The 25,656-nt window shown below is 53.6% G+C and overlaps 1 protein-coding gene across 1 annotated transcript; it reads left to right on the forward strand.

The window, feature by feature from the left end:
• The first annotated feature begins 16,531 nt into the window (after positions 1–16,531).
• On the forward strand, positions 16,532–24,374 carry LOC133918721 (phosphoenolpyruvate carboxylase 1-like). Its single transcript, XM_062362740.1, has 10 exons — positions 16,532–16,895; positions 16,981–17,372; positions 17,481–17,565; positions 19,177–19,399; positions 19,720–19,823; positions 19,912–19,999; positions 20,945–21,099; positions 21,179–22,177; positions 22,742–23,128; positions 23,850–24,374. Exons 1-10 carry the CDS (start codon positions 16,725–16,727, stop codon positions 24,141–24,143), a joined length of 2,898 nt encoding a protein of 965 aa, XP_062218724.1. The 5' UTR covers positions 16,532–16,724; the 3' UTR covers positions 24,144–24,374.
• The last annotated feature ends 1,282 nt before the right edge of the window (positions 24,375–25,656 follow it).

Genomic DNA, 25,656 nt, shown 5'->3' on the forward strand with positions numbered 1-25,656 from the left:
ATGATTAGTAGAACTCAGTCCCGGTCTGACCGAAGAGTGTGTCGGTCTGACCGTAAAGGAACAGAGGGGTTCGGACCCTCTGGTTGGCTGGCAGTCTGGTTGCCGGAATGTCTGGTCTAACCGCCCTAGGAACAAAGAGTTTTGGCACTCTGTTCCCTGCTCATGGTCTGATCGCTCTGAAAATAGAGAGTTTTGGCACTCTAATCCCTTCTTGTGGTCTGACCGTGAGGGTCGCGGTCTAATCGCCAGACGTGTATCAGAGTCATCATTACGTCTTTTATAGTCGTTGTATTTGCGTCGGTCCGACCGTCATTTGAGCTGCGGTCTGACCATCCACTGCGCAAAGATGTCAGATCAACAACAACGACTATATTCTTGAGTGTGGATTATAAATAAGAGCTTTACTGGTTCAAGGAAGCTCTCTAGCACTTCACTACAACTCATTAGAGCTCTTGCCTTCCTCCTCTCCCTCTCGTGGCTTAGTGGTTGTATTTTTTGAGAATGTGAGAGCATCTAGTGCATAACTTTGAAGAGTTTGAGCATTAGGACACTAGTGATCATTCAAGCAAGCATCATCGACTTGTTACTCTTGGAGGTTGCCGCCTCCTAGATAGCTTGGAAGTTGTTGCGCTGTTGAGCCCTTCAAAGAAAATTGTGAAGGAGCCACAACGCTGACTGTGAGAGACTTTGAGCACGCATTGCGGGAGAGGCTAAGTACTACTCTAGTGGAATTAAGGTTGTCGGTGTATTTAGAACCAGGGGTCCCTAAGTCCCGAGGCCAGGCCGGTCATCCACCACATGTCACCACCCTGCAAGGTAGGTAGAAGCTAAGTCCCGGGAGAAGGTGCTCGGGGCCGCCGCTTCTGGTTCCCGAGCACCCTAGTTCCCCGATGATCCGCAGAGCCCAAATACCAAGAAGGAAGTGCTCGGGAGAGAGTGCTCGGGGCTGCACGTGGCAGCTCCCGAAGACTCGGTGCCCCGAAGGTCCCACCGAAGTGCTCGGGAGAGAGTGCTCGGGGCTGCACGTGGCAGCCCCCGAGGACTCGGTGCCCCGAAGGTCCCACCGAAGTGCTCGGGAGAGAGTGCTCGGGGCTGCACGTGGCAGCCCCCGAGGACTCGGTGCCCCGAAGGTCCCACCGAAGTGCTCGGGAGAGAGTGCTCGGGGCTGCACGTGGCAGCCCCCGAGGACTCGGTGCCCCGAAGGTCCCACCGAAGTGCTCGGGAGAGAGTGCTCGGGGCTGCACGTGGCAGCCCCCGAGGACTCGGTGCCCCGAAGGTCCCACCGAAGTGCTCGGGAGAGAGTGCTCGGGGCTGCACGTGGTAGCCCCCGAGGACTCGGTGCCCCGAAGGTCCCACCGAAGTGCTCGGGAGAGAGTGCTCGGGGCTGCACGTGGCAGCCCCCGAGGACTCGGTTCCCCGAAGGTTCGCGCAAGATCATTCAACGACCCGAAGGGTCCCGTCGTCAGGGTGTCATCCAGTCAAAGGCCCAATGCCGCATTTAATAGGCACGTGCGGTCTGACATCCTGACATTCTCAGCTGCCCACGCCCCAGTGTCAGACCCTGCCATGCACTGGCAGGGGGCCGTGGGTCCATTAAATGCACGGGTCCCGTCCCGTTTCATCCAGGTGCCTCGGGATAACGTTGCCAGAATCGAAGCGCTCCGCCTGCCACCCTGCCCTGGCAGAAGAACAAGACAGGGTGGGCGCACTGGGCACCTCTGAGGCTGCCCGGTGGGCCCCTTTTATGGCGCCCCGAGGCTTCCGCAGCGGCTGGTGGTCGAATGCGCGCCGCATTTCTCCACCGCCCCTGTCACTTCGCCAAGATGAAATGATTACGCCTTTCTCCGTGGCACCTTGGCATTCGCGTCCCCTCTTTCCCATTCAGGATATGTTGAGGTCGGCGCGCCTATAAAAGGAAAGGATGGAGAACACTAAAAGAAAAGAGCAAGAGCCCCCGACCACAAGACGACCAAGAGACCAGACAACCAACAATCTCCGGCGAACCAGGCCAAAGATAGATCGACAGACACTCGAACCAGCTCAAGTTAAGCTAGAACAGAAGAGCCTCAAGCTCTTTGTAAACAGTTCTCCCCTTAGAACCAGATATCTCCTTGAAGAATCCCCTTCAAGGATAAATATAGTGCTCATACAGGAGTAGGGTGTTACGCCTCCGAGCGGCCCGAACCTGTCTAAAACCCGGCGTACCCACTTTTCCTTGCATTAGGGTGATCGTCTCCCACCAGCCATCGCATTTATTTCCGTTCCCGATTATTTCCCACACAAAGCTTTTCTAGGATCATCCCCCCGGCTGAATCTCTAAAAAGGGGTCTCTCGGGATCCCTGCGACAGGAGTTCACTCTCCGACAGCTGGCGCGCCAGGTAGGGGGGAATATCCCTGGATTGTTTGTTTCACTTTTTTCTCCACAGGAAAAATGGCCGGTGGGCACCGTCTCCAGCGTTCCGGCTCCACTTCCAGTAGCGGAACGCTGCCCCACGAAGAAAGCCCCGTCGCTGCTGCGTACCCGCGGCAGCCGCCATCCACGCGTGCGGTTTTTCCCGCCCAAGGGGATCAAGGCGCTGGGCCCATCAGTGCCGCCGCCGCTGCCGACGTACTTTCCGACCCCCAGCAGGTGGTCGGGACCCCGGCCGCCAGGTCTGCCTCTGGACCACGTCGGGTGCCGCCTCGGCGCAGGCTCGCTTTCAGTGAGGCCAGCCCAGGGAGCACGTTGCTTGCGGCACAAGCTCTCCTCAGACACCCGCCCATTCAGGCCACGCCAAACACTCCGGAAGGGGTTGGGGCAGAGGACCAGGCTTCCTCTCTCCCGGCCCATGACCACCGGGGATCCCCGGCTCGCCGCTTCTCGCCACCGAGAACCCCCGCTCGTGCTGCGGGGTACGGCACCGGTTGCCGTGCCTTCACCACCGAGCTCCGCCGGGTGAGGTGGCCTTCCAAGTTCCGCCCCGAGCTGCCGGAGAAATACGACGGGTCCATCGACCCCGTCGAGTTCCTCCAGATCTACACGACGGCCGTCCAAGCGGCCGGAGGCAGCGAAAAGGTGATGGTAAACTATTTTCATGTTGCCTTGAGGGGTTCCGCCCGCTCTTGGCTTATGAACTTACCCCCAGGATCCATCAGCTCCTGGGATGACCTGTGCCACCAATTCGTGGCCAACTTTCAGGGCACGTTCGCACGTCCCGGTTTGGAGTGCGACCTCCACGCCGTCCAACAGCAGGAAGGGGAGACGCTACGGTGATTTATACAGCGTTTCAGCCAGGTTCGCAACACTATTCCGCGAGTGGCCCCCCATGCTGTTATTGTTGCTTTCCGGCAGGGCGTCCGTGATGAGCGGATGCTCGAGAAGCTAGGTACGCACGAGATCGAGACCCCTGCGGAACTTTTCGCACTGGCCGATAAGTGCGCCAAGGCTGCGGAGGCCAGGGCGTGGCATGCTCCTCGCCCCGCTCCCGATCAGCCAAGTTCTTCCCGCTTTGATAAGCGGGAAAAGAAAAAGAGAAGGAAGCGCGAGGCAGCTCCCGTCGAGCCAGCCCAAGTCCCCGCTCACAGGGTACCGCAAGAGCTCGATCACCGGCAAGAGCGTCAGCCGGGTGTCGATCGGCGCCCCGTCAAGGCCCCTGCTCGGGCTCCTCCTCGGGCCTCTGTGCCCGCGAGGGCCCCGGCACCGTCTAGGGCGCCAGCTCCAGCAAGAGCCCCGGCCCCTGGCCGAGCTCCTATTCCAGCAAGGGCCCCCGCTCCCGCGGGGCCCGAGCCAGGTAAATGGTGTCCCATACACCTGACCAGATGGCACGACCTCACGGAGTGTCGTACGGTCAAAGGACTCGTGGAGCAGCGCCAGAGGGAGCGCGACGAGTCCCGCGGAGGAGGCGATACCGAGGTCGTCCCCAACAACGCCGAGCTCGGCTTCCAGGAGCCCGAGCATGCGGTCGCCTTCATCGACGGGGGCGCTTACACACCCTGCTCGCGCCGTGGCATCAAGGTCATGCGGCGCGAAGTGTGCTCGGCAACCCCGAGCGAGGAGGCCACAAGACCCCTGAGGTGGTCGGATGCTCCGATCACGTTCAGCATGGCTGATCACCCCGTCAGTACTGCAGCCGTGGGACGACTACCTCTGGTAGTGTCTCCCACTATCTGCAATGTTAAGGTCGGCAGAGTGCTGATCGACGGTGGTGCCGGCCTCAACCTCCTTTCCAAAGAGGCTTTTGAGAAGCTGCAAGTATCTTCCCGACGCCTAAAGCCGTCCCTCCCCTTCTGTGGAGTAACTCCCGGGCACTCCCTGCCCCTCGGGCAGGTTGAGTTGCCTGTCACATTCGGGAGCCGGGACAACTTCCGCACGGAGTGCGTCCTCTTCGATGTTGCGGAGCTCCCTCTCCCCTACAACGCCATCCTCGGGCGCCCGACGCTCGCCAAGTTTATGATGGCCGTGCATTATGCATACCTTACGGTTAAGATGCCCGGCCCCGCAGGCTCTATCTCCGTGATCGCCGACTCCGGCGGCGCTGTCTCCTGCGCCGAACAATCATACATGGCTCTGGTCTCAGCGCAGGCCGAGGTTGATGGCTCTTCAGGGGGCCCGGGACCCTCTTCATCTAGACCCCGACTCGCCGCCGACACCTCTGTTCCAACGAAGGAGGTCGAGGTGGGCGAAGATGCTACCCAGGTTGTCCGTATCGGCAGCAACCTGGGCAGCAAATAGGAAAGCGCGCTCGTCGCCTTCCTCCGGGCTAACGTGGACGTGTTTGCCTGGCAACCGTCCGACATGCCCGGGATCCCTAGGGAGGTGATCGAGCATCACTTGGCTGTGCGTCCGGACGCCCGCCCAGTGAAGCAGAAGGTCCGGCGGCAGGCGCCAGAGCGCCAGGAGTTTATCCGCGAGCAGGTCCGCCAGCTCCTCGACGCCGGATTCATCCGAGAAGTCCTCCACCCTGACTGGCTAGCAAACCCAGTCATCGTCCCGAAGGCCAACGGCAAGCTTCGCATGTGCGTGGACTACACCGACCTTAACAAGGCTTGTCCTAAAGATCCCTTCCCCTTACCTCGCATTGATCAAATCGTAGATTCAACTGCGGGATGTGATCTTTTGTGCTTCCTAGATGCAAACTCTGGGTATCACCAGATTCGCATGGCCGTAGGGGACGAGGAAAAAACTGCTTTTACTACCCCGGTGGGGACTTATTGCTACATGTCAATGCCTTTCGGCCTGCGCAACGCTGGATCATCCTTCCAGCGTGCCATTCGTATCACTCTTAACTCGCAGGTTGGCCGCAACGTCGAGGCTTACATCGACGATCTCGTGGTCAAATCCCGAGATCGTGCCACCCTGCTCAAGGACCTTGCCGAGACTTTCAATAGTCTCCGCTCTACCCGCCTCAAGCTCAACCCGGAGAAATGTGTCTTCGGGGTGCCGGCGGGCAAGCTCCTTGGTTTCTTGGTCTCTGGCCGAGGAATCGAGGTCAATCCGGAGAAGATCCGGGCCATCGAGCAGATGCGACCCCCGGTTCGACTCAAGGAGGTCCAGCGCCTCGCCGGCTGCATGGCTGCCCTCGGGCGCTTCATCTCCAAGCTCGGGGAGCGACGGCTCCCCCTCTTCAAGCTTTTGAAGAAATCCGGTCGTTTTGACTGGACGTCGGAAGCCGAGCAGGCCTTCCACGACTTAAAAAAGTACCTTACCTCGCCACCCGTTTTGGTGGCTCCCTCCCAAGGTGAGCCCCTACTACTTTATGTTTCGGCCACTCCTCAGGTCGTGAGCATAGTGCTGGTGGTGGAGCGTGACGAATGTTCGGGGCCGGGTGCTGGGTCCCAGCTCCCAGAGGCCCTCGACCGTTCACTTATCCTCGCGGCTCCCCCTGGGCAAGGGGTCGAGCCCGAACACACTGCTCTTCCTAGCCAAGGAATCGAGCCCGAGTGCCCGGCTAGCCCCGACCATACCACCGACCCTGGGGGCTGTGGCAGCCCCCCGGGTGGGGCCACCATCCGGGCCCGTCGGGTACAGCGACCGGTGTACTTCATCAGCGAGGTCCTCCGGGAGGCCAAGACAAGGTATCCCCAGGCGCAGAAGCTACTCTATGCCGTGCTCGTCGCCTCCCGGAAGCTGCGCCACTACTTCCAGGCGCACAAGATCTCGGTGGTTACCACTTATCCACTGGGACCCATTCTCCGGAACCGGGAGGGCACCGGGCGCATTGTCAAATGGGCGGTTGAGTTGGCGGAGTTCGACCTACACTTCGTCTGTCGCCAGGCAATCAAAAGCCAGGCACTCTCCGACTTCTTGGCAGAATGGACGCCCGTCCCCTGCGTCATCCCAGAAGAGATCTCTGCCTATCCTGGGCACGACGCGCCCGGGTACTGGGTTATGCACTTCGATGGCTCCCTCTCGCTGAAAGGCGCAGGGGCCGGAGTGGTTCTCACCTCCCCAACAGGTGAAGAGCTCCGGTACGTCGTACAGTTGCAGTTCCGCGCATCCAACAACATGGCGGAGTATGAAGGTCTCATCGCCGGCCTCCGGGCTGCGGTGGGGCTCGGGATTCGTCGCCTCCTGGTCAAAGGGGACTCCCAACTGGTCGTCAACCAGGTTTCCAAGGAGTACCAGTGCACGGATCCTCAAATGGCAGCGTACGTGGATGCAGTCAGAAAGCTCGAGAGACGCTTCGACGGCCTCGAATTGCGGCATATCCCTCGCCGCGACAATGCTCCGGCCGACGAGCTCTCTCGCCTGGCCTCCTCACGTGCGCGTGCCCCTGCCGGAGTCTTTGAAGAAAGACTCGCACGGCCTTCCGTCCTGCCTGCCGAACAGGATGAAGGGGAAACCTCGAACTCAATTCAGGGGACCCCGGCGGTACCCTCAGTGGGAAGCCCCGTCAGGGCGCCGCCGTCCGGCGAGTGCGCTATGCTCGCCGAATGTCCTCAAGATGCCTCGTGGATGTCTGACATCCGAGGGTACTTGAAAGAAAAGTTCCTACCTGGGGATGAGGCGTCTGCCGAAAGGGTTGCTCGGCAGTCCAAACGCTATGCCATAGTAGATGGGGATCTCTACCGACGTAGCGCAGGAGGTGTCCTCCTGAAATGCATCTCTCGGGCAGAAGGCGGCGATCTTCTCGCTGAGGTCCACGAGGGCGAGTGCGGTGGCCATTCATCGTTCCGTACGCTGGTCGGGAAAGCCTTCCGGCAAGGTTTCTACTGGCCTACAGCTCTCCAGGATGCTTCCGAGCTGGTTCGGCGCTGCAGGGCATGCCAGTTCCATGCAAAGCAGATTCACCAGCCAGCTCAGGCTCTCCATACCATTCCCCTGTCATGGCCTTTCGCGGTCTGGGGTTTGGACATTCTGGGTCCGTTCCCCCGAGCAGTCGGGGGCTATGCATACCTATATGTCGCTATCGACAAATTCACTAAGTGGCCGGAGGCGGTCCCAGTCGTCAAGGTGACCAAAAACACGGCGCTCCAGTTTATCCGCGGCATCACCAGCCGCTTCGGTGTCCCCAATCGAATCATCACCGACAACGGCACCCAGTTCACTAGTGCCTTGTTCGGGGACTATTGCGAAGATCTCGGCATCAAGCTTTGCTTCGCTTCCGTCGCTCATCCCCGGAGTAACGGGCAGGTCGAGCGCGCCAATGCGGAGATACTGAAGGGCCTCAAAACCCGGACCTATACCGTACTCGCTAAGCACGGAAAGGGATGGGTAGACGAGCTGCCAGCCGTGCTATGGGCCAATCAGACTACGCCAAGCCGCGCCACCGGGGAGACTCCGTTCTTCCTCGTCTACGGCGCCGAAGCAGTCCTCCCCTCCGAGCTCACTCTGGGCTCCCCTCGAGTGCATGCATACTCTGAGGGTGAGCAGGAGCATCAAAGGCGCGACGACGTGGACTACCTGGAAGAGCGCCGACGGCTTGCTGCTGTCCGAGCGGCTCAGTACCAGCAGAGTCTGCGGTGTTATCATCTGCGCCATGTCCGGGCCCGGTCTCTCGAGGTGGGGGACCTAGTTCTCCGACGCATCCAGTCGCGCGAAGGAATGAATAAGTTGTCCCCTGTGTGGGAAGGTCCCTTCACCGTGATCGCGGTCCCCTGGGCAGGTTCTTTCAGGTTGGCGACGGAGGAAGGACAGCCACTCCCGAATCCGTGGAACATCGAGCATCTTCGACGCTTCTACCCGTAGATTGTCGTGTTCACGGTTCAGGTTAGTAAGGCCGGGGGCTTCTCCCTGCCCGAGCAGTATGAAGGCTTCGCCCCGTGGGGTAAGTCGCCGTCGCCCAACCTTGTAAATATTGCACATTAAGTTTTTCAATAAGCAATCGCTATGTCAAAATACTTTTTCTGGATTCCGTATGTTTAATCTGTCTGGTGAGGAGCTCGGTTGTGCGAGAAAAAGTTCGCTCTCTCTTTTTTTTTCCCGGCTGACAAAAGAATCCCGATCGGTATGCATGCGAGCAGTCGCCGCTGATTTACGTCCGCCATGGTAGGCTGTGGTGTTCGGTGTCATGACAGGCTCCCAGGCACTACCGAGTTTCGGGGTGCTCCGGGTAATCCCATCGCTCGAGCTGCTCGAGTAGTCCGGAGCTCGGGCCCCCGGAGCGAGCTGTCGGTGCTCGGTCTGGTCTGTCATACCCGGGCGCCACCAAACCATAGGACCTCTGGGTTATGCCTCTGCCCGCTCTTGTCCGCCGGTTTGGGTGTTCGAGAGGTCTCGGGTCGAAAACGAGAGCAGTCTATAACAAGTACCGCACTGGCAAAGCGCACCAGACAAAGAAATCCTATTTTTTCTCTTAAGTCACAGGCTGGCGATCGCAAGCAGCTCGGCCGCGAGGGCTTTAATGCCCCGGCCTTTGGTCGGCCCCAAGGGTCCTCGGGTGGTCCTACCACTTAGGCTCGGGTGGTCGAGATCACCCGACCCTAGGAGCCTCGTATGCCTCTGGGCACTCGGGCACTCCGTTGAAAGAATCGAGTCCCCGGGCACCCGAGCTCAGAAGCACATCCCTCCTGGATCGATGAGCTGGAAGGCCGACAGCTGTTCGGTGAGTGGTTATATTCAGACAAGTCTGCTTTAAGTAAATTTATGTCCTCGAGTCACTCTCGGGGGCTCTCGCGGTTTAATCTGTTCGGCGAGGTGGCCTCCTCGCACGCAAAACCCTGCCGCGTGACTATTTTTTCCCAGAACGACAGAACGGTTTGCAGAAAAGAGTAGCGTGCTCGCGATAACGTCTGACCGAAGCCCTTCGTGGTGGTCGTGGTGTTCGGTCCGCTTTTAAGGACCCCGAGCACTACCGAGTCCTCGGGTGCTCTGGGTAATCCTATCGCTCGAGCTACTCGGGTAGTCCGGAGCTCAGGTCTCGGGGGCGGGCTGTCAGTGCTCGGCCTGGCCCGTTTAAAGCCCGGGCACCACCGGACCGCGAGGACTCTTGGTCACATTCTCGCCCGCACGCGTCTCCCTTCTACTAACTGAGTGGTCGCAAAGTGAAAAAGTGTTCATCAGGCACGGCGTGTTCCGCGCGGGATCAATCCATCTCCCGGACAAGGAAGTCTCTGTCTTTGTTCTTAACTTAGGCAATACGGATTCGTGAGAGCTTGAAGGCCGACTGTGCCAGTAGCAGCGATCAAAGACAACTTCGTCCTCGGGGACGGGAAGGTCGGGAACGGCCCGACTGAGTACTCCCCGGGACTTCGAAGTAAAACATCGGAAGAAGCATCGAACACATAGAGAAACTGGAGTTGCGAGCCCAGGGAAAAACAGCCATTTAATATTCACAGGATACTCCCAAGGCATTTTCTAAGGGTTCACTCATACATCTACAAACAAAAAGGAAAGAGGCTACAAAAGATCTAGTCGGCGGCAGAAGCGTCGGCTGAATCCTCTGAGTCATCCCCGGGGGCTGGCGGCGGCGGCACCTCTCGCCTGAAGCCGGCCGCCACCTCAGCGGCGGTGCTCCGGACCGCTGCCCGGGCGACCTCCCCCTCAGCCTCGACCACTCCCTCCCGCGCCGGCTCCAGTGGGAAGTTCGGGTCCCTGCTTCGGTAGCAGGCCAGGACGTGCTCGGCCACGGCACGTGCCAAGCCACGTCCCTCCCGGGCAGCAAGTTCCTGGACTGCCCAGGGCAGGGTCTCGAGGCGCTCGCAGACCTGCTGCAGCCCCAACACTTGTCGTGCGGGGCCGTCGCCCTTCTTGTCGTCGACAAGCCATCCAAGACCACCCTTCTCCACGGCCCGTCGCATCCGCCGGAGTATGTCCTCCAGCATATGCTCGAGGTTGACCCGCGAGACAAAGGCAGTCTCGATTTTCTCCTTGGCGGCCCGCAGCTGTGCCTCGAGTCCCTGGTCCCCGGCCGGACCGGGAGCACCGCCAGCCACGGTGGGGACGGTAGCCTGCTTCGTCTTGGCCACCATCTCGGACAAGGCGCGTTCGCGCTCGGCCAGTTCCGCCTCGTGCTTCGCATTCTCCTCCGCCCTGGTAGCCGCGGCGGCCGTCGCAGCAGCAGCTTCGCCCTCTCGGCGACTCAGTTCGCCTTCTCGGCGACTCAACTCATTCTCCCGCCGGGCCAACACATCCTCCTACTGGGCCACCGAATCCTCCCGAGCACCAAGATCCGACGCCGATAGCTCGTTGTCCACTTCCCGGACGGAGACGTCCTCCTCCCAGCGCTTGATTTCTTCTCTGATCTTCTGGAGATCGTCTTCCCAGCGCTGGAGATCGGCGCGCGTCTTCTCGGCCGCATCCTCCCGGCGGGCCAGCTCGGCTTGCCGCTCCTCCGCGGCCTGCTCCCGGGCTGCGACAGCCACCTCCCTCTCCTGCGCCTGCCCCATCCTGGCAAGGGCCTCGGCAGCTTGCTGCCTCGACGCCTCGGCCAAGCGGGCGGCGTCTTCTTGTTCCCGCGCGGCCTCTGCCCGCGCGGTCTTCAGAGTTTCTCGTTCCCGCACGGCTTCCGCGCGGATGTCTTCTAGGAGTTTCTGCTCCCGCGCGGCTGCCGCACGGGCCTCCTCCTGGGCGCCCGCCAGCTGCGCCTTCTCCAGTGCCAGGCGGGCGCACTCGGCTTCGAGCTCCCCCTCCTTGGCCTTCACCACTGCCCCCAGCTGCCCGACTGCTACTTTGACGCCTTTAATGGCGGCCAGGAAGGGATCGGCAGGCCGGCCGGGCACTGGGGGGACCCAGGCTTCTCCGCAGGATGCCTCCAGGGGGGCCGAGCTCTCCGCCGGGCCTTGCGCCGCCCTCCGCCCCGGGCTCTGCCTGACCGGGGTAGGCTCCGCCCTGTCCGCCGCATCGGCCGCCCTGTCCGCCGGCCCCGGCAGAACATCCACCTCCACCATTATCCGCCCCGGGCTCTCCGCGCCCGGGGTAGGTTCCGCCGGCGCCCTTCTCTCAGCCGCCGCCTCCGCCTCTCTCCCAGGGGCCGCCACGTCAATTGGCATCTCCGCCGTTCCTATGCCGGCCTCCGCCGTTGCAGCGGGCAGGCTCGGCTCTGGCCCCGGCGCCTGCTCTCTCTCCGTCACAGCAGCGCCTGCAGCCGGCCTACGGGAGGCAAGTGAAAGTTGTCAAAACTCAGTTCGGGCCGGAAATGCCCATGGAAAAGCAAGCAAGAAGACTCACCGATACCGCCATTTGGCCGCTGGGAGCCTGATGTCCGGGTCCGGCGCTGTCGGTCCTGACTCCTCCCGCCGCCTCTTCCGTTGGGGGCTCGGCTGAGCCGCTGCGCGGGGTACGGGCGCCGTCGTGCGGGCCACGGGTGCCGCCGCACGGGTCTCGGTCTCCGCCGTGCGGGTCGCGGGCGCCGATGCGGGCCCCATCCGCACCAGGCGCGGCTCCAGCACCGGAAATGCCGCCGCTGCCGTCGGCGACGGTGGAGAATCCGGCACTAGGATCAAGGCCCGGGGACGCTTTCCCCGATCTCCCGGCGCCAACTCCGCAACAACTTCAGTGGCGCCCTCCTCTCTGGTACGGCGTCTGCCGCTTGCGGCGACCCCTTCACCAGCCTGCGCTGAGCTACCAGCGACCTCATCGCCAAGTAGTTCCTCCAGCCCGGGGAGTTCGGAGGCCTCAGGACTCCGGCTTCTTGGCCGGTCCACGGGCCCCTGGGCATCGAACTCCGGCAGCCCCGCCATAATGGCCACCCGGCTAGGGTTGGCACAGAGCGCCATCTCCGGCCACGGGAGTTCCGCCCGGCTCATATCCTCCATTCCGGTGATCACCCTTGTCATCCCCCGCAGTTCCGCCGCCCCCAGATCCCAGCTCGCGCCAATCTGGGTCCTGGTGATGTCCTCCGGCCCGGTGTAGAACCAGCTCGGCCGGGCCCGTTCTCGCAGAGGCGCCAACCGACGACGCAGAAAATCCGCCACCACCATGACTGAGGTCAGCCCGCCCTCGCGCAGTTCCAGAATGCGCTCCAGCACCGGCTTCAGTCTCGCATCTTCTGGTGGCGGCGCCTCCCACGTTGATCGCCGAGGTTCCGCCGCCTTCTCTGGCAATTCGAGGCGCTCGTGGGGGTCGATGTCGACGAAGAACCAGTCTCGTCGCCATTCCTCCCACTTGTTGCGCATCACCTGGGGAATGTAATGGTCCCCCAGGCCTTCCCGGAGCCGAAGGTTGCAGCACCCCGCGACGTCCGCCGTGGAGTGCCCCCTCTTCTTCCCCACCGACCGAAGGACGAAGAAGTGGCGAAGCAGCGTCGCCGACGGCATCACCCCCACGAACATTTCGCAGAGATGCGCGAAGACCGCCAACGCCACGACGGAATTGGGGCTTAGATGCACCAGTTGAATGCCGTACGTCTCCAGCACTTGCAGAAAGAAGGCGGAGAACGGTGGCACCAACCCCGTTGCCACGAAGGAGGTGAAGAGGACGGTTCGCCCAGGGACGGTCGTCGCCGGCGTCAGAGTCGCCGGCCTCACCGCCACAGCACCCTCCTGACCCTCCGGCACCAGCAGCTTCCTAATCTTATCCGCCGCCTCCTCGTTCCTCAGACGAGACTCCGGCAAGATGCTGTCCGAAGTTTTGTCCCGTCGTCCTCCTCCAACCCTCGTCATCTCGGCAAGATGGGAGAGAGAAGGGAGAATGCTCCGGTCGCCTGGGAGTTTCCTGAGGGCTTCGGAGCACGAAGAAGGCAAGAGCACAAGTGCAAGAGAGCGTAAAAAGGGGAACGGACCGATCCGTTCCCCCTTTTATATCTCAAAATTCGAAAACTGCCGCCCGAACGGTTCGCTCGGCGAAGCGTCGCCTCGATCGGCGCAACTGTCAGGCGAATCTCCCGCCGATCGTGCGATGTCAGCGGTTGCCAGGCGTATTTTTCCTCGATCTGCGCGGCAACCGCGCGTGCCGCCCGTATGGTTATCATATCCTTCGGAAGTTGTGTGGACACGCGTCCACTCATTTTCCCGTTGGAACATACTTGAGGTCTAGGTCCGCAAGGGCCACCCCTCGAAAGCTTGCCACATGGCGTCCGCGCCAGCCTTGGCCTCGGTCGCGACGAAGGGCCCATTCGCAGTCTCCGTCCCATCGGCTACCAACGGGCCCGGGGGCTACTGTCGGTGTATTTAGAACCAGGGGTCCCTAAGTCCCGAGGCCAGGCCGGCCATCCACCACATGTCACCACCCTGCAAGGTAGGTAGAAGCTAAGTCCCGGGAGAAGGTGCTCGGGGCCGCCGCTTCTGGTTCCCGAGCACCCTAGTTCCCCGATGATCCGCAGAGCCCAAATACCAAGAAGGAAGTGCTCGGGAGAGAGTGCTCGGGGCTGCACGTGGCAGCTCCCGAAGACTCGGTGCCCCGAAGGTCCCACCGAAGTGCTCGGGAGAGAGTGCTCGGGGCTGCACGTGGCAGCCCCCGAGGACTCGGTGCCCCGAAGGTCCCACCGAAGTGCTCGGGAGAGAGTGCTCGGGGCTGCACGTGGCAGCCCCCGAGGACTCGGTGCCCCGAAGGTCCCACCGAAGTGCTCGGGAGAGAGTGCTCGGGGCTGCACGTGGCAGCCCCCGAGGACTCGGTGCCCCGAAGGTCCCACCGAAGTGCTCGGGAGAGAGTGCTCGGGGCTGCACGTGGCAGCCCCTGAGGATTCGGTGCCCCGAAGGTCCCACCGAAGTGCTCGGGAGAGAGTGCTCGGGGCTGCACGTGGCAGCCCCCGAGGACTCGGTTCCCCGAAGGTTCGCGCAAGATCATTCAACGACCCGAAGGGTCCCGTCGTCAGGGTGTCATCCAGTCAAAGGCCCAATACCGCATTTAATAGGCACGCGCGGTCTGACATCCTGACATCCTGACATTCTCAGCTACCCACGCCCCAGTGTTAGACCCTGCCATGCACTGGCAGGGGGCCGTGGGTCCATTAAATGCACGGGTCCCGTCCCGTTTCATCCAGGTGCCTCGGGATAACGTTGCCAGAATCGAAGCGCTCCGCCTGCCACCCTGCCCTGGCAGAAGAACAAGACAGGGTGGGCGCACTGGGCACCTCTGAGGCTGCCCGGTGGGCCCCTTTTATGGCGCCCCGAGGCTTCCGCAGCGGCTGGTGGTCGAATGCGCGCCGCATTTCTCCACCGCCCCTGTCACTTCGCCAAGATGAAATGATTACGCCTTTCTCCGTGGCACCTTGGCATTCGCGTCCCCTCTTTCCCATTCAGGATATGTTGAGGTCGGCGCGCCTATAAAAGGAAAGGATGGAGAACACTAAAAGAAAAGAGCAAGAGCCCCCGACCACAAGACGACCAAGAGACCAGACAACCAACAATCTCCGGCGAACCAGGCCAAAGATAGATCGACAGACACTCGAACCAGCTCAAGTTAAGCTAGAACAGAAGAGCCTCAAGCTCTTTGTAAACAGTTCTCCCCTTAGAACCAGATATCTCCTTGAAGAATCCCCTTCAAGGATAAATATAGCGCTCATACAGGAGTAGGGTGTTACGCCTCCGAGCGGCCCGAACCTGTCTAAAACCCGGCGTACCCACTTTTCCTTGCATTAGGGTGATCGTCTCCCACCAGCCATCGCATTTATTTCCGTTCCCGATTATTTCCCACACAAAGCTTTTCCAGGATCATCCCCCCGGCCGAATCTCTAAAAAGGGGTCTCTCGGGATCCCTGCGACAGGAGTTCACTCTCCGACAAAGGTATTATATAATTCTTGTTCTATTCTAACTTAAAATCAAGTTTCTTAGTGTGAGCTCTTTCTCATGTGAGAATTGAATACTTGATAGAGAAGTGGTTAGAAGCTTGAACTCACCTAAATATGGATTAGGGGTGATCGAAAAATCACCGATACCACAGGATAAATTTCATGTGTTATCCTTTGAGCAATTTATTTTTATGCAATTTATATTCTTATAGTATAAACTATTGCATGTCACCTTAGGATTGCAAACTTTGACATAGCTCTTAGTTGTTTTTATATTTCTATAGTGATCTTTAGTTTGTTTCTGCAAGTTTCATTAATCACTTAGCAATTAGTTTTAAAAACTACCTATTCACTCTACTCTAGTCGATATCCTAGATCCTATAGGGTGCATGGTGGTGGCCGCACCGTCGCCCCCTCCACGCGTAGGCTGCGACCGCTACCATGGTTGTGAGGCTGGCATAACAAAACATGGAGTGTTGCTGTTGGAGAGGACCCGGAGCGGCTGTGCAGGAGCGTGTGGCATCAAGGCGGCACGAAGCGCGAAAAGGCTCCACACAAAGGCATGACGGTGTGGTGTGTAGAGGTGCACAAAGGCGCATAGTGGGCAAAGGCGCGCAGGGGCAAGGCACGCAGAGGTGCGGATGCACGTGCTACAACACTGGAGTTCTTTCAAGTGTTGGATGTCTGCCAGCGTTGAAGCAGATTGACGGCAACGATGATACCTTCTGGTGAAGGTTGAGCTTCCATCTAGCTGTGGTACTAGATTGACGTCTTGGGGTCTGCGAGCCTCGTAGCGGAAGTCGGTGGTCTGTTTGGATCACATGACAAGGTTTTTGTCTCCTTAGAGCTACGCTTCACGGCGGGTCATCACAAACGACCGTGTTTAGGTGAAGTCTAAGCTGTTACATCGTGGGTATGCGATGAGCTTGGCAACGATGACGTGAAGTGGGTTTGTTCTTCGGGGGTCGTGAGCATGAGGTAAAGCGATATCGAGGCGAAGGCTAATGCCCGCCGTGGTGAAGTCGGAGTTGTATTGTCGCATAGCGACGAGCTTGACAACAATGACACGCGATGCACTCTGTCAATAATAACAGTGTTATGATTTTTTGTTTAATTTAGACGATTCTAACAAGCTCCTTTATCTATGGGGTTGTTCTTTGTTTTCACTTCCTACGACTCTTCTCGGTTTTTTATTCTTTGTTTCTTCTAATAGTAGTGATTGAGCACCTTCCTGCTCTTTCCTATTTTTTTTTAAATAAAAGATTAATAAATGCTAGATAGAGTTGTACTTGAGGATCTACAAATTTCGACGAAACTAGCGTCGCACAAATTCTCTTCTACAAGGACTAATCCGCAAAACTACTTCTCATCATCCAATGAGACTCGAAACATAAAATTTTCCAAACCTGGCCCCACCATACCCCTCTCCCGTACAAATAGACGCACACACTTCGGCTTCCCCACCCATCTCCGCGCCCATCCCCCACCTCCTCCTCCTCCGCCGCCGCGCTCCGACGAGCCGCTGCAGCCGCTGCCGCCACACTCCTCTCTCACACCCGCCGCGGGCGCGCGGGAGGGGGGAAATTTCTGCACGGATCGGTGGGGACTTGATTCGGTCGGTTTTCGCGGGGCCGCGATGGCGGGGAAGGCGCCGGTGGAGCGGCACCAGTCGATCGACGCGCAGCTGCGGCTGCTGGCCCCAAGCAAGGTCTCCGAGGGCGACAAGCTCGTCGAGTACGACGCCCTTCTCGTCGATCGCTTCCTCGACATCCTCCAGGACCTTCACGGCCCCCACCTTCGCGAATTCGTACGCCCCGATCGATCCCCTCTCGCTGTCTTCGCCTCGCCCCCAGATCCGCGCGTTTGATTCATTGTTTTATTCGTGTGAACAGGTGCAGGAGTGCTACGAGCTCTCGGCGGAGTACGAGAACGACAGGGATGAGGCGCGGCTCGGCGAGCTCGGGAGCAAGCTGACCAGCCTGCCGCCGGCGGACTCCATCGTCGTCGCCAGCTCCTTCTCGCACATGCTCAACCTCGCCAACCTCGCCGAGGAGGTGCAGATCGCGCATCGGCCCCGGATCAAGCTCAAGCGGGGGGACTTCGCGGACGAGGCCTCCGCGCCCACCGAGTCCGACATCGAGGAGACGCTCAAGCGCCTCGTCTCGCAGCTCGGCAAGTCGCGAGAGGAGGTCTTCGACGCGCTCAAGAACCAGACAGTTGATCTCGTCTTCACGGCGCACCCCACGCAGTCCGTCAGGAGGTCCCTGCTCCAGAAGCACGGCAGGTGCGGACGATAGGTTATGGTTCCTTCGATCGATCCCCCTTACCACCAAGTGTGCGTGGAAGCAAAGCCATATGTTCTCTCTTGTGTTGACCTGATTTTGTTGTGCAGGATCCGGAATTGCCTGAGACAGTTGTATGCCAAGGACATCACTGCTGATGGCAAGCAGGAGCTTGATGAGTCTCTTCAGAGGGAGGTAAAAGATCTCTACTCGACTACTTGGAATGAAAAATATTATAAGGGAAAATCAATCATGGCGTTTAATTATCTATCAAGTGTTCACAACAACCTTTTGATTATTTAACTTTTTTAATTGAAAATAGGTTTTCATTATTTAAGCGATCATCATCTCTGTGACTTTTTTTTTGGTTGATGTCTGGGACTCTAGGTTTAACGAGTGGATCCTGCAAATATTCTCATGCCAAAGCATAGCGATCTCCACATTATTGTTACTAGAATTTGGTCCCGTTCCTAAAAGACAAATTAGCTGATGTTGCATTTTTTGCCTCTTTACCTGTGTGGTGCCTATCATATTCCGAGATCCTGTCAAATCATTTGGTTAGAACTCTATCAATGTAGTCTGTACACACCATTCTTTTAACATTAGTTTATTGGACACATAATATCTTGAGCAAGATAAGGTAAACGGAAGAAAGCGGTCAAATATGTACTACAGAGATTAGTTTCTTCCCTTGAAAAAAAGGCAAGAAGATATGACCAATGGAGATTAGTTGCAGATACCACCGACAGAAGGCTAAATTTTTGCAGAAGTTGGAAGGTTCTCTGGGTGCTGTGCTACTACATAGCTTTCTGTATGTGGAATTATAGAGATGGTTGTTATTCCTACAGATTTTATCTCCAGTTTTTCACTTTTGTGTTATCAGAAGTAGATGTCAAACTTGTGAAATCAATTTGTTGAAGAGCACACAATTTTTGCTTTAACTTAGTTGCGAGGCTACCATTGCTGTATTCTGAGATCCAATCGAATATTTGAAAGAAAACTATATCTTGATTTTATCTACATTTTTTGGAAATGTTATTTAGTTGAATGCATCTATGTTTGCACATGACAAGGTGAAAGGACAGAAAATAGTCAAAAATATATACAAGAACTGTAGATTGATGCTACAGTTGATAAAAGGCATGCCTTAAACAAAGATTCTAGTATCCTGTTGTCTGTTGAAAATATGGTTCTGTATTACTGCAGACTTTTTGTATACAACACTGCGGTTTATTTATCTGATGTTCTAGTCTTTCTTTATGGAAAAGCTGAATAAAATGCTTTGAAAGAACTGTAGACTTCATATTTGTATGATCAGAGCTCAGAAGTGTTTAGTATTACTGTATCCTGGATGCTGTTAGCTATTGCATTCATAAAGTTCATTCATTGATCACTTGTGTATTAGTCATTAGTCAAGATCTGGAGAAAGCTATTAGCTAAAGCATTCATCAAGTTCATACTTTAATCACATGTGTATTAGTCACTAGTCAGATCTGTGTTCTGGAACTGCCCATTTCCTAGTGTATGACATTATGTTCCTTCTTTTCACTGCTAAAAAGGTCACCTGATATTTATTATGACAAATTCAAAAATAAGAGCGCTCGTGGTATATGATCTACATAAAAAATTGAGTTACGGTCATGTATTCGTTTTCAGTCAAACAATTGCAATGGAAATTGAAATCCAACTTGTCAGCATATTATCAGAACGCCCACAGTAATATCTATGTGGAAATGACCTGTTTTTCCCCCTACTATTCTGCTCTCAACGTGCTTCTGCTGATGTGTTGTTTAATACACTTCGCAGATTCAGGCTGCTTTCAGAACTGATGAAATCCGCAGAACCCCTCCCACTCCTCAAGATGAAATGCGTGCTGGTTTGAGTTACTTCCATGAAACTATATGGAAGGGTGTACCAAAATTCTTGCGCCGTATTGACACTGCTTTGAAAAATATTGGCATCAATGAGCGTCTCCCTTACAATGCTCCTCTCATTCAGTTCTCTTCCTGGATGGGTGGTGACCGTGATGGTACCTTCTCGTTTTCATGTGCCACTTTATGCATAAGTGTTTGTTTGAAGGAAAAAAATTGAAGAGTTTTTATTTAAAAAAAGTTTGAGTATTTTTTACATTTTCCAGACTCTAGTCGCATGTATAACAGAAAATTGTTTCTAGGGCCTTCTAACTGTCATTGTGACATCAGTTCTCCTAGCAATTGGCTACTTGTTCTCCATTTTTAGGCAACTAAGTTTACAGGTCCAAGTATTTTGGGTAGCACTTTCCTTTCTCGTTTTTGTCTAATGGGTGTAGGAAAAAAAGTTACGAACTTCCCATAATGTATTGTTTTCTAGGAAATCCAAGAGTTACACCAGAGGTTACACGGGATGTATGCTTGCTGGCAAGAATGATGGCTGCTAACTTGTACTTCTCTCAGATAGAAGATCTAATGTTTGAGGTATCGTTATAAAAAAAATATTTCCCTTACATGCAAAGTGCTTCAACAATGTCTGTTCCCGTGCTGATGACATAATATGCTATTCTAGCTCTCTATGTGGCGTTGCAGTGATGAACTTCGGGTCCGTGCAGATGAATTACATCGCTCTACAAGAAAAGCTGCAAAGCACTATATAGGTAACAGAACTGTAATATGTGGATGTGGTAACAAGGGAATTTGGATTAGTTTGCATATCTGTTGATTAGCATATTATTCTAAAAGAATAATGGATTATCTTGCTTGCTTTTCTTTTGACATATGAAGTTATTCACTTAAATGAGAGTTCCGATCTGAAAACTGTGCAAACAATAACCTTTAGAGTATGAGGGCAAATTACATCTTGACTCTCTGTATTTTTTGTACTTTAGCACACCCAATTTAAGATTGTGCATTCGTGCTTTTGCACTACAGAAATGTGCATGCTAATTACAGCTTATAATTTAATATATGGTTTAAATACATCACCAAGTTCTAGTTCATCAGATAATTCAGAAACTGCATATGTTAGATCAAATCAGCTAAAATTTGAGGTTTGAAGCAAATAATTTCACTTTAATACTATGTAGCAAAGCAAGGTGAAACAGAAGGGTTGACATATTCTGGAGGCTGCAAACCTCTTTTATTAGAATCGTCAATCTATTGGACTATAGTTACAGCGGAGTTAGATATTCTATATTGTTATGTCCTTCCATGGATGCATCACTATGTTGACTATTTCAATCTCAATATTTGTGCCCTAGTTTGTTTACTCCTTTTAGGATGTGTCTGTGGTTGTTGTGTTGTGTTGCTCTGTGCTACGAAATCTAGTTAGTTAGACGAAATATTTGCCAATTTAGTGGGATTTTTGCTGTTGCATATCCAAAATGGATGTTTCCAATTAACAACTGCATCCAAAGTTAGAAATAAATTAGCGCTTTTGAAAAGCCACCACAATACTAAACAGAGCCTTAGTTAGCAGTTTGGAGGCAAGACCATACATTCTCTCATAGAGTGAAAGATTTATTACCTTTTCCCCGCAAAGTTTGTTTGCTTACTGCATTTGCCTCATTGACTGTATTACTAATTGAATGTTGTTCTCGCAGAATTCTGGAAGCAAGTTCCTTCAAACGAACCTTATCGTGTCATACTTGGTGATGTCAGGGATAAATTGTACAATACACGTGAACGTTCTCGTCATTTATTGACAACCGGAATTTCTGAGATTCCAGAGGAGGCAACCTTTACACATGCTGAGCAGGTTAGCTCTTTGTGATATGCATAATTGTGATTATTACCATCATTTTATAGTAATCTAATTGTCACCTTCTATCTTGCAGTTTCTGGAACCTCTTGAACTCTGTTATAGATCATTATGTGCTTGTGGTGACAAACCTATAGCTGACGGAAGTCTCCTTGATTTCTTGCGTCAAGTATCAACTTTCGGGCTTGCTCTTGTGAAGCTTGACATCAGGCAGGAATCTGATCGGCACACTGATGTCCTTGATTCTATAACTACACATCTTGGAATTGGATCCTATGCTGAATGGTCTGAGGAGAAACGCCAGGATTGGCTGTTGTCTGAACTGAGGGGCAAACGTCCATTGTTTGGTTCTGATCTTCCTCAGACTGAAGAGACTGCTGATGTTTTAGGCACATTTCATGTCCTTGCAGAGCTCCCAGCAGATTGTTTTGGCGCCTATGTCATCTCGATGGCAACTGCCCCATCTGATGTGCTTGCTGTCGAGCTTTTACAGCGGGAGTGCCATGTGAAACAGCCACTGAGAGTTGTTCCACTCTTTGAGAAACTTGCAGATCTTGAAGCAGCTCCAGCAGCTGTAGCACGACTCTTTTCAATTGATTGGTACATGAATAGGATTAATGGCAAGCAGGAGGTCATGATTGGATACTCAGACTCTGGCAAAGATGCTGGACGTCTCTCTGCAGCGTGGCAAATGTATAAAGCACAAGAGGAACTCATCAAGGTGGCAAAGCATTATGGAGTTAAGTTGACAATGTTTCATGGAAGAGGTGGAACAGTTGGCAGAGGAGGTGGTCCCACTCATCTGGCCATATTATCTCAGCCACCAGACACGATACAAGGATCACTTCGTGTAACAGTTCAAGGTGAGGTTATTGAGCACTCCTTTGGAGAGGAGCTCTTGTGCTTTAGAACTTTGCAACGCTACACTGCAGCTACTCTTGAGCATGGCATGCATCCTCCAATTTCCCCTAAGCCAGAATGGCGTGCTCTGATGGACGAAATGGCTGTTGTGGCAACTAAAGAATATCGATCCATTGTCTTCCAAGAACCACGCTTTGTTGAATACTTCAGATCGGTAGGTTCACCTTTATCCAGTATTCTTACAAATATAACACTTTGCATTTGCACAATCATGATGTTGTACTTTGTTTCAAAGCTGCTAAAAAACGTAACCTATACCCAAAAAAATGCCCTTAAAATAAGGTTTCTGCTTATTTCAAAAGCGTAGGTAAAACATTTGTAGTCGTATCATTTGTTTCTTTAAAAAATTTAAATGCCTGTGGTTTTCTGCAAATCTTGTTTAACTGAAACAACCCTAGAACACTCTTCAAGGGAACACTTAACAATTTGAGAAAAGTCAGACAAATGCTCCCATTTTTTAGGTAGAATATCATTTTTAATTATTACACATTGGTGTTATACAAGTCAATGCACTGAATTGTATTCATTGACCTATCAAGAACCGCTATTATGAAAGGACTTTAATGTTTTGCTTGAGTTTCTCTTATTAAGCATGTATGTTTCACTGCATGGTGATTCAGTGTGCCTTCTGTTAAGCTGGACCTAGAAGTTGGTGGACAAGTATGTGAACTTGTGATACGATGCGTATAACACTGAAGTCGATCATATGTTCTTTCAGGCTACACCTGAGACTGAATATGGTAGGATGAATATTGGTAGCCGTCCATCGAAGAGGAAGCCTAGTGGGGGAATAGAATCTCTCCGTGCAATTCCATGGATCTTTGCTTGGACACAAACAAGGTTTCATCTCCCTGTTTGGCTTGGATTTGGCGCAGCATTCAAGCATATCATGCAGAAGGACATCAGGAACATTCATACTTTGAAAGAAATGTACAATGAGTGGCCATTCTTCAGGGTCACCCTTGACTTGCTTGAGATGGTTTTCGCCAAGGGAGACCCGGGAATCGCTGCTGTATATGACAAGTTGCTAGTGGCTGATGATCTGCAATCCTTTGGAGAGCAGCTGAGGAAGAACTATGAGGAGACAAAAGAGCTACTCCTTCAGGTAAAATGCTCTAATAGTTTATACCTCAAGATTTAGTTTTGGTTGCATTTCAGCTATTTGTGTCTTTATATAACCAAATGTAAGCAGTCAAACTTCTATGCATTTAGCTTAATTCCATAGGATATATAATGCAATCAGTTGCTATCAATGGTGATACTTGCAGAGTTTAGTTAATCTCGCATTCAGGTATAGATGAAATGAACCTGAACAATTTATTGAAATATTTCCTAAAAAAATGTACTTTTAATGACCGAATTTTGAAAGACAACTAGTAGTTTTCATTCATTAAGAAAGCTGCTACTTCTTCTGAATTAGAGTGCATAAAGGACTTAGGATTAGTTATCAGTCTTCAGAGGTTCATATAATTGCTGAATCATCCAGCCGCTTACAACTGTCACAACTCACAACCAACAAGTGTGGAGTGAGCAAGGTTTTCATAACCGGAAATGTCCGTGATCCAGTATCTTGATAAAAACCGGCCAAATTTTGGCCTGTGAAATTTCTAAAATTTGAAAAATCCCTTTGGTAATTTGAAGCTTGGAGCATAAGCTAGTGGGAAACATTAGCATTTTTGTTATAGAAGATTCAGAGGGAGGGATTTGAGGGGTGAACCGAGGGAAAACCTCAAGCTGCCTGGTGACCGTCCAGTAGCTGGTGGTTTTGGGAACCCACTAGTGAGTTCCTGTAACACATGATGCTAACCATTGTCGATTCTCCGCAGGTTGCCGGACACAAGGACGTCCTTGAAGGCGATCCTTACCTGAAGCAACGGCTGCGGCTGCGTGAGTCGTACATCACCACCTTGAACGTCTGCCAGGCCTACACTCTGAAGCGGATCCGCGACCCCAGCTTCCAGGTGAATCCGCAGCCGGCCCTGTCAAAGGAGTTCACCGACGAGAGCCTGCCCGGGGGGCTGGTGCAGCTGAACTCCGCGAGCGAGTACGCGCCGGGCCTTGAGGATACGCTCATCCTCACCATGAAGGGCATCGCCGCCGGCATGCAGAACACGGGCTAGACGTAGTATAAATAACTTCTTCTACCATCAGATGGTGGGTACTTCGCCAGCGCTAGTGGATTCTGGAGGAATTTTTAAGTGCAAATGCTTTGGTTATGTGCTTGATGTAAATGTCAAGAGGAGCTTATTAACAGGCTGTTGAAGCCTGATCCGAAAAATAAGATCATGAACAATGGTTTTTGTTTGTCTGATAATAAGTGTGCTCGACTATAGATCATCCATTTTTGAGTACTCCAACCTTGCAATGAAGATGCTCTTTTACCATGTTCAGGGATCCGTATCAACTGCAGCTCTGAAAACGGTTGGGTGCACACTCGCCCGCCTATACACGCTCCTACTCCAGACCGCTGCCACCTTCGGCGCCCGGTTTCCCTCTCTGCTGCGGTGCTGCCGAATCTACTGCCGTTCGGCCGGCGAACGCGTGGCAGAGGGACCTCTGTCGTCCCACCGCCGTCAGAGTCGACGCTGTTGCATTTGTCCCTCCGCTTGTCAAACCCCTCTCCCCGGTTGCTGCCCTCCGTTTCCCAATGGATTTCTCGCCATTTTCAGCTGCAACGAGCTGACCACAGTATTACTATTATCGAAAATTCGTGATAACCGCAATAACGGCTCGGAATTTAAATAAAATTTGGACAAAATTCGTTTAATTTTTTTTAAAATTTAGAGAAAAATTCGTGAAATTGACCTCTCGGTTACCGAGCGGTTTTTGCGATAAACCGAGCGGCGAATAACCGATCAATTTGCAGCAAAAACCGATCGATTTTGAGCGATTACCGAGCGGTATGGATGCGTTACCAATAATTCTGTAGGAAAATCATAAAAGACAAAAAAAAAATCACCAATAAATCAGGAAAAAAATGTATAATACCATGGTATGCTTTATAACATCAGAAATTTTTTTGGCATGACATTTACTATATTTTGAAAGTTTCTAAGGCAACAAATAGATACTAATAACAATACGAGCACGAACATATAATTGTTTCATCGAATATGTGCGTATATTACATATGCAACGCCTCAAATTAATAAATATATATCGAATTATCCGTAGTAAAACTAAAAACACAATGACATGCCATCCATCAGTACTTACCAAAATGATGGTCGATACTTAAAATGTAGTTTGCATAGTATCCACGCCACGTGCAACCTACGAGATGAAAAAAATTAGTATAATACCATAATATGGAAATAAAATAGTTGCAAAAAGTAAATTTTCATCACCTTTAGAACCACTAGCTTGGGGGGCGATTAAATTCGGCTATATTATACTTCTCGGTGGACATTAGCATTATCCATCGTGTAGATAGCAACTCCGCCTTAAACTCTGCTCAAGTTTGCCCGTCCATGCAGAAGTGGTTGATCATTGTTATTGTAAAATGGCATAAAACTCAGGGTCTTGCTACTCATAGACCTACTGAATAGGAGGCTCTGACTGAGCATCGGGGATAGGATAGTGGTACGGATACGATCCAGAACTACTCTCTATGCCATAGCTGCTGAAATAGCT

This window comes from Phragmites australis, chromosome 5 (assembly GCF_958298935.1).
Source record: "Phragmites australis chromosome 5, lpPhrAust1.1, whole genome shotgun sequence".
NCBI classification, from domain to species: domain Eukaryota; kingdom Viridiplantae; phylum Streptophyta; class Magnoliopsida; order Poales; family Poaceae; genus Phragmites; species Phragmites australis.

Coding starts and splice junctions, on each gene's coding strand:
- LOC133918721 (XM_062362740.1), top strand. CDS start 16,725: ATGGCGGGGAAGGCGCCGGTGGAGCGGCACCAGTCGATCGACGCGCAG. Junction 16,896..16,980: donor GCCCCCACCTTCGCGAATTC/GTACGCCCCGAT, acceptor TCGTGTGAACAG/GTGCAGGAGTGCTACGAGCT. Junction 19,824..19,911: donor TAGAAGATCTAATGTTTGAG/GTATCGTTATAA, acceptor ATGCTATTCTAG/CTCTCTATGTGGCGTTGCAG.